This window comes from Lygodium microphyllum, chromosome 6 (genome assembly GCF_053477565.2).
Source record: "Lygodium microphyllum isolate KBCC chromosome 6, Lygodium_microphyllum_v1.1.10, whole genome shotgun sequence".
Classification (NCBI taxonomy): domain Eukaryota; kingdom Viridiplantae; phylum Streptophyta; class Polypodiopsida; order Schizaeales; family Lygodiaceae; genus Lygodium; species Lygodium microphyllum.
The window spans coordinates 126,937,806-126,954,060 of NC_141140.1; the positions used below are offsets into that span (position 1 = coordinate 126,937,806).

Genomic DNA, 16,255 nt, shown 5'->3' on the forward strand with positions numbered 1-16,255 from the left:
TAAGCAAGAAATTAGCTCTTCAATAAACCAAGGAGCAATATGTATTTGACAAGTGCCCATTCATGAAGAAGGTTGCCATCCGTGGAGCACATCGAAGGCCACCATAGAGCATGTAAAGACGCAAGATGGCCAAGAACAAGCTAGAGAACACTGCCCTTGATCCTTGCTGCAAAGAACAAGAGAAGCAGGAGGTGTACAAATAGACCATAATGTTGAGACAAGCGCACAAAATCCATAGAGCCATGGATGAGTAGTCTTGAGCGTGAGGAATAATAGCGCACAAAGAGATACGTCGCTAAGCAAAGCAAGAACAAAAAAGCATAGTCTCGTAAACAAAAAAGCAACGTAGTCTTGTAAACGAAGTAGTGTAGTCTCGTAGAAAAAAGGAAGCATAGTCTCGTAAGAAACAATATGACAAAAAGAGGGGTTGAAGGAAAATAGGAGAAAAAAGATAAAGAAAATATGGTCTCAAGTTGAACGTGAATTTAAAAGCCAACAAGCTAGCTAGCAAAATCAAGCCCTTCCACTCTTTATTAAATTAAAAAACAAAAGGGCAATGCTCTTGTGCAAGATATTGCACCCTTGTTAAATAAAAAGGCCAAAAAACACCATACTTGCTCTATTTGTAAGTCTATTCTGGGCTACGCGTGACACCGCCCTTAGTGTTCGTGGAAAGCTAGCGAGTCGATACACCTGTACGACCGCGAGAGCTGTCGTAGCTAGCGAGTTACCTTACCTTAGAGAGGCTGACCGTTCGTTACACCGTCCATTACAGAGCGAGCTGCAGAAGATGAAGAGACGGCGGTCGATGGTGGTGGTGCCCTGTGTATGGGTTCGTCGGTGGGCACTCTGGGACTCTATCATGAGTTATCGAGTATTAACAGACACCAACGCAGATATTAATCAAGAATTAGTGCATGCAATTGATCCTAAATTGTTCAGCCGCATTGGTCATGGCTTGTGTATTCGCGTTCATGCAAGTTGATGCTACTCATATTCACAGCTAATGTCAACTAGCTTCTTTACAAGTGGTCGATTGCCCTTCTCGGCACTGTGCTGCTGCTTGTGATGCATACTAACCAGCATATGGCCCCGTTGTTGGAAGAAGAAGAAGCTGAGGCTGCTAAGGAATTAAATATTTTGCCTGCAGCTTTAAAGAAAGATAATAATGAACAGAATCATGGAAGGAGAATTGGCGAGCATCCTCTCAGACTGACCACAGCAGATGCAGCCAGCGAGCCTGAATGCATTAATGTATCAAGTCCTCGGGGAGTCAAAACAAATGAAGAAGAGCAGTATAAGCAAGAACTCCATGATAGGAAAGTAATTTCAGGTCTATCTGCAGCGATGACAGCATCCTTTGACACATCAGGGACAGATAGTAGGGATGCCTTGGTTGATGAAAGTGATGAGAGTAGTGGGTCTGATTCATCTGCAGTAGCAGAACCTTTACTGGGAAGTATGAAAGTCCGCACCTTTGGCCGCCTTAAGTCGCGATTGCTGGACCCGCCCCCTTTGTTTCCTGCCATGAAAGGTCAGCTTGCATACAGCAGTTCTCGTCTGCTTAAGAGAAATTCCTTGGCCCCTGACGCAGTACTGGCACAAAATGCAGCAATTACACCGGAGTGTGGTAACCCTAGCTGTCAGGTCCCCTCACAGGAGCCGCCTCAGAATATTGGTGTAGCTCAGGCAAATCCCAACCCTGAAGACACTTTGTCTAGTATGAAAATAAATGTTGCCAGCTTACCGAACAAAGATGAAGAGCCAGACCCTTTGGATGAAAACTTCATTGGGGATTTCAAAGAGGACGATGAAAGCAGGTGGCTGGTAGTTCTTCAATGGTTTAGCCTCTTTGGATTGGTGGCTCTCTTAGTTTGCACTGTCAGAATACCTCGTCTTGAAAAGGTGACATTTCTGGGTCTCAACTTGTGGCGATGGCAGGCATTGACTCTGGTGATTTTCTGTGGACATCTTATTTCTGGATGGATCATGAAGGTTAGCTTCTAATATTTAGAGCTGTGTGTGGCATATTTTATTATCCAACTTGTATAGGTGTGGAAGAAAACGTACTCGTTGAGAAAAGTTTTCTTTTTGGTAGCTTAGATCCATAGTTCTAGGTTTTACTGAAGGTATGCCTGATCTTGCAAGCTTCCCACATATTTAGCATTTGACAAGAGCTCAAGTTGCATGCTTGCATACTATACATACTGACAAATTAGAACTTACGTCTTCAGATCAAGTTATGGACTTATCCAATAGTGCATTTTTTGTTTGTGATATTGACACGCCAAATATCAAGTTCTTGACTTTTTGGGAATTTAAGCTCATTAGATCAGTTAGAGTGTACAGCTGATAAGGATCACAGGTAGAGCCACACATTTGCCATTACCTAAAAACAGCAGTAGCTCTGTCACCCAGATCTATGTGCATATCTGCAGTCAAGGTTTTGCTGTTGTCACACATTAAACTGGAATGCGTAGCATTTTGGGACTACCGTGTCTACCTGCCTTGGGTGCCCAGAATGTTTGAAAGAATGCTTTGTCAAAGATACCTCTATCAAAGGCCTGTTATATTGGCTCTTAAGACCTTTTGCTTGTAATACGAGAGAGATTGGAAAGTGTTTTATTGAGTTTTCATGGGCGACACCAAATTGTTAACTCAGAAGTAGAGCAGGCTATAGCATGCCTTCTAACTCTTCATGCCTCTTATCTGTCTTAGAGCCTCTTCCCACCCGGCGCCTGTGGGGGATTCAAAGCAACCATCACAGAGGAAGAGAAAAAGAAGATATTTGCACTTTGTGATTGGTGGAATCCCTTGCACTTCCAAGTCGTATGGAAGCACTCACAATTTCGAAGGTGCTAACTTGCCCGCTTAACTCTCTGAAAAACTTGGAGTCCCCCACTTGCACTCGGTATGGCAGTATGGTTGTAATGCTTGCAGGGTGAATTTGCCCCTCTAAGAGCTGGGTGGGAAGAGGCTCTTACCTCTTCTTATTCCAAACCAGGGCTGATTCAAAAGTTGGAGAAAAGGAAAGCCATATACCCTGCAGCCTATCTACATTGCTAGAGTTGAGCTCATTCTTGCTGCTTGACTTCAGCCTTCGGGTCACCCTTTTTAATGGCTGTATAAACTGTTGGTGCCAGTTGTTTGCCTGCTTTTGCCTGCAAAGTGATCCTTACAAGCCCACTTGAAATGTGTGATCTCTTTCCATAAACATCGTAGGATTGGTCATGGTACTCAATAAAATGCTTGGGGGTGCTAGCAGCTTAAATCCTAATTTGGGTGCATTTCGCTCCATGTCTTTCTGCCTCCTCAGCCTCCCATCAGCGGCTCGCCCCTTTACTGAAATCCCACCATCCCTGCTCTCTGTGCTTTTGTGATGCGCTGCCACCGAACCTACCCTCTTTCCTCGCCACCACCTGGGCTGCTTTCCTCCTCTGCCCTCTTATGAGATGAGCCTCCAAGCTGCTCCCTTTCTTACAGCAGTCTTCTTTGAGCTCGTGCTGCGAATGCCAATATTAGGGATTCTTAGGGATTCTGAAACCTTTGGTCCTATATGCTTGGTATAATGTTTCTCAGTTTCAGGTTTCTGTGATACCCAACAAGTTTCCTTAGGGTGGGTTCAGACAGCAGTTGCGGAAGAAAGTACATTTCTTAAGTCTAGTTACCCCACTCTTCTTCACACACATGTTTGAGGCAATGCACTGAAAAATGGAAGTCTCGGGGTGGTTACATGCAACCTCGGACAGCTGGGGCTGTGTGCAAGTTGTCCATCTATTTGGTTACACACTAAATGCGCCCTTGCATATCACCAAAAGAGGCTTGGCCCACTCGTATTAAATTTGTGGTGTGTGGTGATTCGTAGTGGTTCAATTCTGATCAGTCACCCGATCCCTTTTTTAAATAAATGTGTTATCTTCTTGTGCAGTGGATGCGCCCGAATTTCAGGACGGGGGAGATCCCCTGCCCAGAAGTGTCCTCCAACCGCAAAAATCAAATCTAATTATCTTATGACACGTAATTTGGTGGACACCTCTTTTTCCACTACTTATCCATCCATATCATGGTGTGACACCGGCCTCATAAGGTAAATGCAAATATGGAAATACCTTATTGGTTATGTGGTGGGCTCAAGCTCGCTAGGCCTACCATATTCACCTTTTTTGGGTGGAAATGTTTCTCTTTTTAGGGGGTGGCCACCCATTTTCAGGTGGGGTCAAAGGCAATTCACTTTCCTTTAGCTCATCACATGCTTCCACAAAAACAACACACTTCTACCCCTCTTTCTTTCACACTCTCTTGTGAACCCGACCTTCGTATGTGGTCACCCTCCTTAACCCAAGGCTTGAGATTAAGTTTTGCCACTGGTGGAGGTTTGGGATGCCTACTTGACATTGTACTTTTGTCTTCGTCTAACATGCAGAGACTTGTGTAGGTGTGTAGAAGGTTTGGATGGTACTTAAGAATACTCGCAAGAGCCTTGATTACATTGACACATAGTAACATGGCATGGTTGTACACCACTCATATGAATACCTTAAAAATAGGTTCTTATTCATCACTCATGTGTAGCATAAAAATAGGCTCTTATTAGGGATGTACTAGGCACTATATATACTTTTACTTACTTTACTTTTGTATACTCAAATGACTTTACATGTCTTAACTTTTCTAGGGTGATTTTAGTTTTTTAAAGATTTTTTGATATTTCTCATTGGACGTTATGTTTATGTAGAAATTTTTCCACTCGATCACATTGAGACTTCTCTAGAGAGCTTTTGGGATGAATAAATTTTATGCATGATTTTCATTTTCTCTAGGGATATCTCGTAACCTTTTTTGCAAAATAAAGTGTGGCTAATTATGTTACTCATAGTAATTCTACAAGGAAATACATGTGCTCGACAATCTAGCTAGAGTTGTTTGAAACTCAAAACAAAATTATATATTCAAGTCTCTCAAGGCAGTCTGGGGAGGATGGGGGACATAAGCCATTCAGGCTTTTTTTTTTTTTTGGGGGGGGGAGGGGTAATCATCACCTGGATCTACTTGTTTGCACTATGAAAAACAAGCCATGGCCACCCCAAGTGAGCTTGAATTGTTATTGGAGCTCTTACTGCCGAGCTTGGGAGTTGCCCTCCTGCAGCTAATCCCAACAGCCTTGAAGTGGGTGGATAAAGATCTTTAGATCTCTTCCATGGTCACGAATACCAAAGGCATCAAAAATCATTTGGCAATTTGCCTTCTAGATGTGCCACCCTATGAGGCTTCCAATGAACTCCCAAATATTTGATCATACACCATAGGCTCTAGTGATTGGCATTTGGGTAAGGCATCTAGTGTGACCATAGCACAAGAGCCTGCCTCAATGATTAAGATCATGTCATTCATGCATCTCTGCCTCATACAATAGATGGTAGCCCTAGCTAATTAACTTCTAGCAAAAAACCCCCAAGAAATGTAACCCACGGTAGGTGCAACTTGATAGAGAATATGGTGGACTCCTTTCAACACCACCTAGGCTACCTTGCATGACTAGAGACATTGCCTTAGAGTCTCAAAGCACTATTATAGGCAACACTTACAAACTCCATTTAGTTGTATCTAGGCCAATCAACTTCTAACTACTAGGCCCCGATGTGCAAGAAGCCAAATGAAGTAGGACACTTTCCCCAATCGTCAACTATCCCATAGGCATCACCACATGGTTCACTGAAAAGCATCCATGATGCTATGTTTTGCCTAATTTCTACTACATGAGGGTGCCCAATCCATATCATCTTGCATCAAAACATCCTACCAATCCTGGTTGTCTAGGCCAAGAAGCTCTGTAACTGCCATTGCTAGTGAGAGCCACTCTCTTGGATCCCTTTCCAACTTGTCTAGAGGTCGGCTCTCCCAAATACAAAGGTGCCACTCTTGAGTATTAGACAAATGTATGTACAAGTCATGCTACCATAACTTCCCTTGGAGGCTAATGACATGGATCATCCTTCAAGAGATGTTAGGGAAAGCCACACCCCTTTTGTTCTCTATTAGTGGTGGCTAGTTGGCCACCCCCACTTATACTATGAAGAAAGTGCCTAAGGAGCATCACCAATTCTGCCTTCCACCTGCTGCAAGGGGATGCCCACATGCAAGAACTTTGTTGTCTATATCTCTTCTCGTTGCATTAGCTCTTTGTAAGAGAGGGCTATTCAATCTCGAGGGATCACTATATCAATCTCCCCTCCTCTTGGTCTCTATTCCTCTCCGACAACATGAATTTTGCTATAGAATCTCTTGATATGCCATCATGTATACGTCCCTCAAATCCTCACAAAATGGGCAAGGCTAATCTTCCACTCAACCCACTTGATGTGAGAGTCCTCTCCTAGTTGCAGCCTACACAATCTCGAATTTATGGGGTTTTAGATGATATGCTATTTGTCAAACTCCTCTTGGCATGCTAGGGGACCTTGCTCTAGGGCCTCATGCAAACATTGCCAGACTTATATAGCTTTGTAAATAAGTCAAAAATTAATAGGTCGGATCGTCTTTCCATTTATTTACATCATCCCATTAAGGTACACGTGGCTAATGGAGAAGAGGAAATCAACACCCAAATGTGCTCACAAGTTCCCTTACATTTGGTTGAAAACTATTATGCAAAGGTGAACTTGATTGCTTTGGAAATGGGCCCCATAGATGTGGTATAAGGGTGTGATTGGTTGATGACATTGGGCAAGATTACTATGGATCTCTCACAGCTTTATATGGAGTTTGTTAGTGAGGGACAACTCATCCATTTGCAAGGAATCCATAATAAATCTTATTTTTGACTTATCACTAGAAAATAACTGAAGGAGTTTAAAAGCACTCTCAAATATTTGTATTGCACCTAAATGAAGAGGTATCAAATCAATCCAAAGAATTAGTAAATAATTTGGCATTGAAGGCTCTTTTTGAGGAGTACAAAGACTTCCTCCATGTGCCTATAACTTTACCTCCTAAGAGGGTGGTTGATCACCCCATAAATTTGGAGCCTCACTCAAACCAATGAATAAGCCTACCTACAAGTTGCCTAAATGTGAGAATGAAGAAGTTGCCAAGCAAATCAAGGATCTATTAGAGATGGGATTCATTGAACTTAGTTCTTCACCCTATGACTCACCAGTCTTGTTGGTCAAGAAGAAAGATAGTTCCTTTAGGATGTGCATTGATTATGTTTTCCTTGATGACATACTTACCATAGCAACTTGTAAGAGGAGCATGCAAACTCTTCCATATCATCTTACATATTTTAAGCTGAGTGTGCTTGTTTACAAAGCTATCCAAGTGTGAATTTTTTCACATGGAGCTCTTGTATCTCAAACACATAATCTCTATTAATAGTATCTAAATTGATCACAAAAATATTCAAGTAGTGCTATATCATCTTACATCTCTTAAGACGAGAGTGCTTGTTTGCAAAGCTACCCAAGTGTGAATTTTTTCACATGGAGATCTTGTATCTCAAACACATCATCTCAATTAATAGTATGTGAATTGATCACAAAAAGATTCAAGTAGAGCTATATTGGTCTATTTTGAGGACCATAAGACAAGTACAATCTTTCTTGAGTTTTACCAATTTCTTTTGGAAGCTTGTGAATGACTATGCTCATATTATTTAACCCTTAACATGTTAGCTTGAGGGTATCCAAAGCAAGAAAAGCACACAAGTCTAATTGTTTGGACCAATAAGCTCAATCAATGTTTTCAAATATTGAAATGGTTGATTACTACTATATCAATATTGCAGATTAATAATCCAAATTAACATTTTGCAGTTCATATAGATACAAATTGCTATTGGTCATTCATGTACTTAAAATTTGTTGTCATTATTTGTATGGTGATCCATTCATTATTTGGATTGACCACTATTCGTTAAAATACTTCAACAATTAGCACAATGTCCATGACTGCAAGGCGAGGTAGAGCTTGTATAAAGTTTACACTTTGACAACCCTTACTGAAAGGACACAACTAACATGGTTGCCGATGCTCTTAGTTCGATCCTTAAAGTTGATGCCTTCTTTGAAATTTGATTGATTTCTATCTTTCTCTCATAGGGCATTACTAAAATGATTTTCACTTTGGCAAGATTTGGCAATTAGTCCAAGATGGACCTAGTAACCCAAGAAGCTTTGGCGGTTTGGACACTTGAAAGCTAGCTACCAAGAGAAAGATAGTATAAAAGTATTCCATACGATGGACTATTGTTTAAACATGATAAAATGTATGTATCTAATAATTAGGATATATGCAAAAATCTTTTGTGTGAGTGTCATGATATGCCAAGTATAAGACACCCTAGCATACATTGAACTTTGGCCTTGGTGGTCGACTTTGGTTGAGTCTTACGTGCATGGGTGCCCATGTTGTCAACTTAATAAAGTTGAACGACACAAAAAAGTTGGGATGTCACAATCCATTATGCATCCTTGATAAGAAGTGGAGTAGCATTTCTATGGATTTTATAGTGGGACTATCCCGTATGAATCAAGGTCATGATGCAATTTGGGTTGTGGTTCACCGATTCCTGAAAATTGCTTGATTCATTCCCACAATGACGACCTTCAAAGAAATGAGTTGGCTAGTCTCTTTGTTATGCATCTTTATGGACTTTATGGTCTGATTGATGCAATAGTCAATGATTGAGACTCTAAGTTCACTAGTCATTTTTGGCATGTGGTTTTTCAAAAATTGAGAACTTGATTGTCGATGTCGTCCTTGGAGCATTGTGAAGTCCTGATGGACAAACCAACCATATATTTGTTGATATAGCTTGTGTCACGTCTCGTGTGTAGGTTGGATCCTAGGTGGATATTTCCTTTGCATTATCTTTTGTGCTCAAGTAGTTCTTTACAAAGACAAAGATCAGCATGAGTTGATGTTTCAACAAGGTTAATGATCCCATCTCAAATCTAGAAGCAATGTTTGAAGTAATTAGGGGAGTTTTCATCTAAGCTAGCACCTTAGAAGAAGGGACCTTTCTACATTATTAAGAAGCTAAGTGATGTGATTTATCAATTTGGAGCTATTTTCTAATTGAATAACCTTGCAAAGCATCATGGACCTATTCCTACCACAACGCCAACTCAAGAGGAGCTAGAGTTAGTGGATGTTGAATGGCTTTAGGAGTTGTTTTAGTAGTGCCAGAACAATTGTTCATTCACAAGTAAAATAAGGGTACATGGAGGAAGAAGCTCTAGTATTTTCTCAAGTTTTAGAGTTACCCATGCATGAGGCAATTTGGGCTCTGCTTCTGATTTACCAGGAGGCTATGTGGTTGGGGACAACCTTAGTTCTAGCAAAGGAAAATGTAATACACCTGGGTGCCATCCACATACATGCATTCATATACTGGGTAGGCAAAGGTGGATAACATGGTCGAGTACAAGAGGTGAGATACATATGCTAGGCAAGACAAGTCATGGTGTATAGCATGGTCATGGGTAGTAGACCGTGCTTTTGTGATCATGGGCAATAGGTTGATTTTTGTACAAAGGCTTTAAAAAACGTTTTTCAAAAGGCATTTGAAATATTGATGATGTGCGCTCCTAGAGCCAATATTTGTACAAATATATATTGAATGAATTTAATTAAGATGTGAGAATCTCTTCCACTTTTTTTGGGCTCTCTCATCTTGTGTTAAGGAGACTTCATGGTGTGACAATGGATCACTTGCATACTTCCACTGAGCACCCAACAAAAGTTTTGGGAGACTTTGGATGCATTTGCTAGTCTCAATGCATTCCAATGTTTGGTAATAAAGAACAAGAATGCTTGCAAGCTATCCTTGCAACTAGGTACCTCTTTTGCTACATCTTCTAATACTTTTGATGATATTGTTGCAAAACTAGCAAGGGAATCCCAAGCTTTGAAAATGAAGAGAACTTATGGACTAGGATACATGCATGAAGACTATGGAATATATTCATAGCAATATGCTACTTTCCTATTGTAAATTTTACAAGAAGATCATTCTATTATGACTTTTGTGAGCTCTTGTGGACATGTAAAACATGGAACACCATGCCTCTCTAAACATCACAAGTACTACTTTATAGAGGATACCTTACACATATGTAGTGAATCTCTACAAACTAGTTTACGTACATTGGGCTTGAACAGACCGTTAGAGGAATGTACAAGGGACTTCGTAGAGGCCATGCACAAATAAGCCATGTATGCATTTCCATACACTCTACTACTCCCCAAAATAGTTGATATGATGATGAATATAGAGTTTCTCGTGCTTGCTTATTGAGAAAGGTGAAGCTAGGCACTAAAACATGTCGTCTTCAATGCATTGTATGGAAGAACAATCAAGACTACTTGGTGAAACTAGACATAAAGGTATATCAACTATTTTTTGGATGGGATAGCAAGAGTGCATGGAAGATCTTTCATGAGAGATATCCCCCCATACATATTACATCACCAAATGCTTGGCTTGACTATGGGAGACAACTATATGATGTGGTAGGATAGCCACCTATGCAGTCCCCCACAAGCTTGTAGACCAACCGAGTGATCTTTTTTCACTTGGAAAATGGTTAAGGATGCAATTTATAGATTACAAAATGGAAGGGCATATGATGAAGACAAACTAGCATCAAAACATTTCTCGCATGCTTAGGACATACTAGCATCCATATTGGCACAATAGAGCTGTATGTGAGGGGTTCCCTATAAGCTAGTTACACGATACTATAATCCCACTCTTTAAGAGTGGAAAACATTTGACCCCTAACAATTATAGGACTATTATGATTCGCCATATTATGATTCACCATACATTGGTTAATATATATGGATTTATATTGAAGCATGAACTCAATGAGTGGGCTCAAGTGCAAGGTAAGAGAGCACAAGGATAGGGAGGTTGCAGATTCAAGTATAGCACATTGGACCATATCCTCACACTTAGAGCCATTATTGAGGAGGGTCGAGCCCAAGACAAGAGGATCTATTACTGCTTTGTGAATTTCCACTAAAGAATTTAATGCAATTCCTTGTACACAAATCATGCAGAGACTACAATATATTGAAGTACCAAAGGGTTTAAAATGGGAAATTTATGCACTATATGAGAGAACAATAGGTTGTGTATGAGCACCTGGGGGGCTATCAAAGAGGATTGATAGGATACCCATTTTCACCCATGTGGTTTTGTTTATATGTAGATAAGGTGTGTGATTACATTAATGGAGGAGGAGTTGGAGCTAGCCTAGCAGGGGTGCCATTACTGATATTATTGTCTGCAGATGATATGATTATCATTTGAGATTCATTGGAGGAATTGTAGTGCCACCTAAATTCTTTGCACACTTTTGTAGAGACAGGGACCTCGAGGAAATTACTTTTTGGTAGAGACTATGGGGGCTCCATACTACAGATACTTTAGATTGGCATCAAGTTCATCTAGACAACTCCTCGTAGTAGAGGGTGAGAAGGACTATTGATTTTCATACATGACTATCTGGATGAGCCTACATGGTTTGGACAAGCCTCCCACCTTTTGACTATAGTCTTGACTACCCTCCACTTTCTCTCAGCTGATTAGAGCTGAATTAGATGATCAAAGTTGATATATTGAGGATTGAGACAACAAGGGCATTGACCCATCCACCACTCCCTCTAGTATCGAGGATGGAGTTCTATTGAAGTCACTTCTCATCTCTCTAATGATGGATTTACTATTGCCATTGTACATAGACACCCAACTCTCCCATAGCCATAGGGGTTGTTATTAGATAGATTCACACATTCTCTTACAAGCTACAAATGGAGACAGGTTGTCATGGGGACATAAATTTTTAAGATGCTTTAATCTAGCCGATAACATTTGATTTAGATATTGATCAAATGTGCAAGGTCGTTTAGCACATGTGATATACATCACAGTTATTTCATAATAATAGGCCAAGGACCCCAAGGATGAGGTGGGTATAAAAGACAAAATTTTTAATAAGTTATGCCAACTGGGCTCAATTGGTGTCAGTTTTGACCCTAGGATAGTTATTTAGCCAATGAGTATCAATGGTGATACTAGTAGGGACTAGCATTAATTAATTAATTAATGCCACTCTAAGGGTCAATAAAGGTTGAAGACCACTCTAGGTTGCAAATGGTGGCCTAACCAATTTAATTATGGATTGGTATATTTAATTTTGAGTAGGGTTAGAAGGATTGAAATTAATTTTTAGAATTATTTGATTTTGAAAATTAATTTAATGATTGGATAATACCAAAAAATAGATTTAGAAGACTACCACTTGGTAAAAATGCCCATCCAAATTAAGAAAACATTTTTGGGGAGTGAGCCCGAGCCATTCAATTAATTTACAGCCTAGGAGAGAGAGTGAGTGGGAGTTGCTAGTCAATTTTTTAATCAAACAACAAAAAATTTATTGCAAAAGATACCCATCTGGGAGCCTTAACAAGTAGGGGATAGCAAGGAGACACCTTTGAAGGGCTAGCAGTAGCGCTTCTGATCAAGTAATAGAATTTTGGAGGTGTCTAACAATAGGTAATTGCATTAAATGCAGGGTAGAGTAGGCAATAGGTAGATTTTAGGATTTTCTCATGAAGAAAATTAGATTTCTCTCTCATCTTGGCTTTCTCTCACCTTCTCTAGTAATTTCTCAAAAGATCTTAGTATTCTTCAACCATTTGGAATAGATCTTAGTCATATTTGGTGGACAATATGAGAGTTCCTATTGTAAACCCTAAATCTTTGCAAAATTTAGGGTTTGAGAATCACTTAGTGTCAAGGAGAGGACTAGGGAGAGAGAAAGAGGAGAGAGGAATGTAGAAGAGAGAGAAGTAGAGAAGCAAAAGAGAGAGAAAGAGAGTGACGAGGAGAGAGAAAGACAGAAATGGAAGGAAGCCATGAAAGCTGGAGAGAGAGAGAAGATGAAAGAGACTTGTTATTATAATCTGATGAGAGTGAATGTCAAGTCCCTTACATCTTATATACCCACAATGTAGCATGTATTTTTCCTCCGTTATTTTATTCATGTATCCTCCCTGGTATTTCCCGTCTCTTACATTCCATCCCTACCCAAGGGTTTTTGTCCTCAAAAACAAAATGGGCACTTATTACAAAATAGGGCAGGGCAATATAGAGCACCACTCTGCGGCATTATTATAAGGGGTTATTCAATAAACCATGTGGGGTTATGTATGTATGTTGGGTCATGGATACAATATGATGTATGGACATGATTGGGGAATTCAATACTGCAGACAATGGATAGCATGTTGTCTACTACACGAACTTGTTTTAGTAAATCTGCAATAACTTTTGATAGGTAACTCCGATCGAGGTGTTTGACACATAGAAATGGAGCTTGCTTTGAGTACTTTCAACCCATATATGGCATTAAATGTTGTCCATGATTTAGAATCAAATCTGGTTGAAAATAGAGAGCTGTCTGCCAAGCTGTTTGAATTGGGATAGGCTACCCGTTGACTACACTTCACCCACGTTAGCATCCATAAGATGAGGGAACTCTTCCATGATTAAAGCTGGTCTCCAAAAGGCCACTTCAAGGGGTAATCCTTGCCATTTGATCAAGTATTCCATGATTGATCTTGAGCGCAGCTTCTTTTCCCTTTGACCTATAACTACCTCTGGAATGTATTGGATGATACCCTCTTCATCCACAGGAGGGAGCTCTTCTAAGTAATCCATTGATGATCCAATGAAAGGTTTGAGTTGACTCACATGAAAAACATTGTGAATCTTAGTGGAAGGGGGTTATTCCAACTAATAAGCCAAGTTACCCACCTGCTTAATAATTCGATAGGGCCCATAGAACCTACGAGCTAACTTGTTATTCGATCCATCCTTAAGAGTGGCATACCTAGACTTAGGTACTTTCAACAAAACCAAATCCCCTTCTTGGAACTCAATGTCCCATCTTTTGTCATCAACGTAAATCTTCATTTGATATTGAGCTCTCTTTTAGCTCAGCTTACATTGCTGAAGTAGGGCCTGCATCCTGTCCAATTCTTCCTTGCTTTGAGGATTGATCTTGTCATTGAAGTTGACCGTGGGGAGAGGGAGCATCCAATAGGTAAGCCTCCTAAAGCTCATATATCCAATCACTATGCAATTCCATGATGGCAAATACTTTACATGCCCACATTCTAGACAAGGAATCGACCACTACATTGTCTTTCCCACAAGTATAGGTAATGTCAAAGTCATAATTTTGCAATGTGGCCACCCATCTACGTTTCTTAGGAGTAAGGTTAGACTAAGATAAGAAATATTTGAGGACCCTATGGTCACTCTTGACTCTAAACCTGCTGCCATACAAGTAATGGTACCATTTCTTTATGGCATAAAGAATAGCCAGCATTTCTTATAAACATTCATTACCATCTCATTTTCAGCAAGTTTTTGGCTTTCAAAAGCTATTATCCCATGTTCTTGTAGCAATACTGTACCAATACCTCGCCCACTAGCATCACACTGAATGGTAAATTCCTTGGAGAAATCAGGGCAAACCAAGATCGATGGGGCTAAAGTAAGCAAACCTTTCAGCTGATTAAAGCTTCTATCTGCAATGGCATCCCACAAAAATGCTTCTTTCTTCAGTCTATCAGTGAGAAGAGCTGCAATAGTAGCATAATGTCAAATAAATCTACAATAGAATGAAGAGATACCCAAGAATCCTCTCAAAGAGGTGGTATTTGCATGTCTAGGCCAATCTCTAACACATTGCACTTTCTTTGGATTACCTCTAATGCCTGTCTCACTGACAATATGGCCCAAATACTCTACCTTTGTCTACATGAATGAACATTTTGACTCCTTAGCAAAGAGTCTATGCTGTCTAAGTACGTTAAATACCTGCCTCATGTGCAATAGATGAGCTTCAATGAACGGCTGTAGATGAGAATGTCATCAAAAAATACCAACACAAATGTGAATAAAAATGGCTACAGTATTTTATTCATTAGGCTCTAAAAAGTGGTAGGTGCATTTGTCAAACCAAAGGACATAGCCAAGAAGTGATAAAGCCCACGATCGGTCCTAAATACTATCTTAATCTCATTCCCTTCACGCATGCGTATCTGATGGTAGCCGGATCTGAAATCAATATTTGTGAGATATTTAGCCCCTTTCAGCTCATCTTACAAGTCATCCACCCTAGGGATAGGATATCTGTTCTTCACAGTGATCTTATTCAAATCTCTATAGTCTATGCACATTCTAAATGAGCCATCTTCCTTTTCGACCAGCAAGACAAGTGATGCATAGGGAGATGAGCTGGGCTCCATGAAACCCATATCCAATAAATCGTTGATCTACTTGGCCACTTCTTCTCTTTCACATTTGGACAACCTATAAGGAGGCTTATTCACCGGTTTTGAGTGTGGTTCCAAATCAATGGGATGATCAATCGCTCTCTTGGGAGGTAGTGTTATAGGTAGTTGAAACAAGTCATTGTACTCATCAAGAAGAGCCTTTAAAGCTGAATTATCTTACACATTGCTAGACCGATCTGTATTTTCCTTATTTAATTGCAATACAAAAATCTGAGAGTGTTTCTTGAACTCTTTCTTAATTTATTTGGCTGTAATGAGCTGATATTCATTGATGTTTTGGATTTCCTGCAAGTGAACAAGCTGTCCATCATTGAAAAATTGCATATATAGCAAGGAGAAATCCATAGAAATGGTGCCCAAAGTCTTCAGCCAACCAAAACCCAACACAATGTCTATTGGCCCCATGTCAAGTGCAATTAAGTCTATATTTTGCCCACAATTTTCAGTAAGTTGAATATGTACAGTTGAGCATATTTGAGTACTAATTTCTTTACTCCCATTGGCAACTTGCACCCTCAATGGTTGCTATAAATCAGTGGCAAAACATTTCAGCCTATCCATGACTGCTCTATTTATGAAATTGTGTGTGCTACCACTGTTTACCAAGATAAACGTATATTTCCCATGAATCTTGCCTTGAAGACAAAGAGTATTAGGACTCTTTGATCGTGTCCAAGCATCCAAGGAGATAGTACAAATAGTGGCAACATGTGAGTCATTCTTGTCACCCATATCTACACATACATGACCACTGGGGTCAGAAGGAAAGGTGTTTGCAAGGTCAAAGAACTCTTCTTGCCCAATTTCTTCATTAGCCCCATCATTTTCAATAGTGATTACAAAGGCACTTGCATCCTCATGGTCATCCTCAAAGTCTTCA

The 16,255-nt window shown here is 40.1% G+C and overlaps 1 protein-coding gene across 2 annotated transcripts in view; it reads left to right on the forward strand.

Moving 5' to 3' along the window:
• Window positions 1–683: 683 nt before the first annotated feature.
• Window positions 684–16,255, forward strand: part of LOC148035101 (mechanosensitive ion channel protein 5-like) — a 200,033-nt gene continuing 184,461 nt past the window's right edge. For both annotated transcript variants that reach the window (XM_087680063.1, XM_087680064.1), the window contains exon 1: window positions 684–1,995. In XM_087680063.1, coding sequence (XP_087536189.1) covers window positions 1,069–1,995 — 927 coding nt within the window. In that variant the 5' untranslated portion in view covers window positions 684–1,068. The remainder of the gene's footprint in view (window positions 1,996–16,255) is intronic.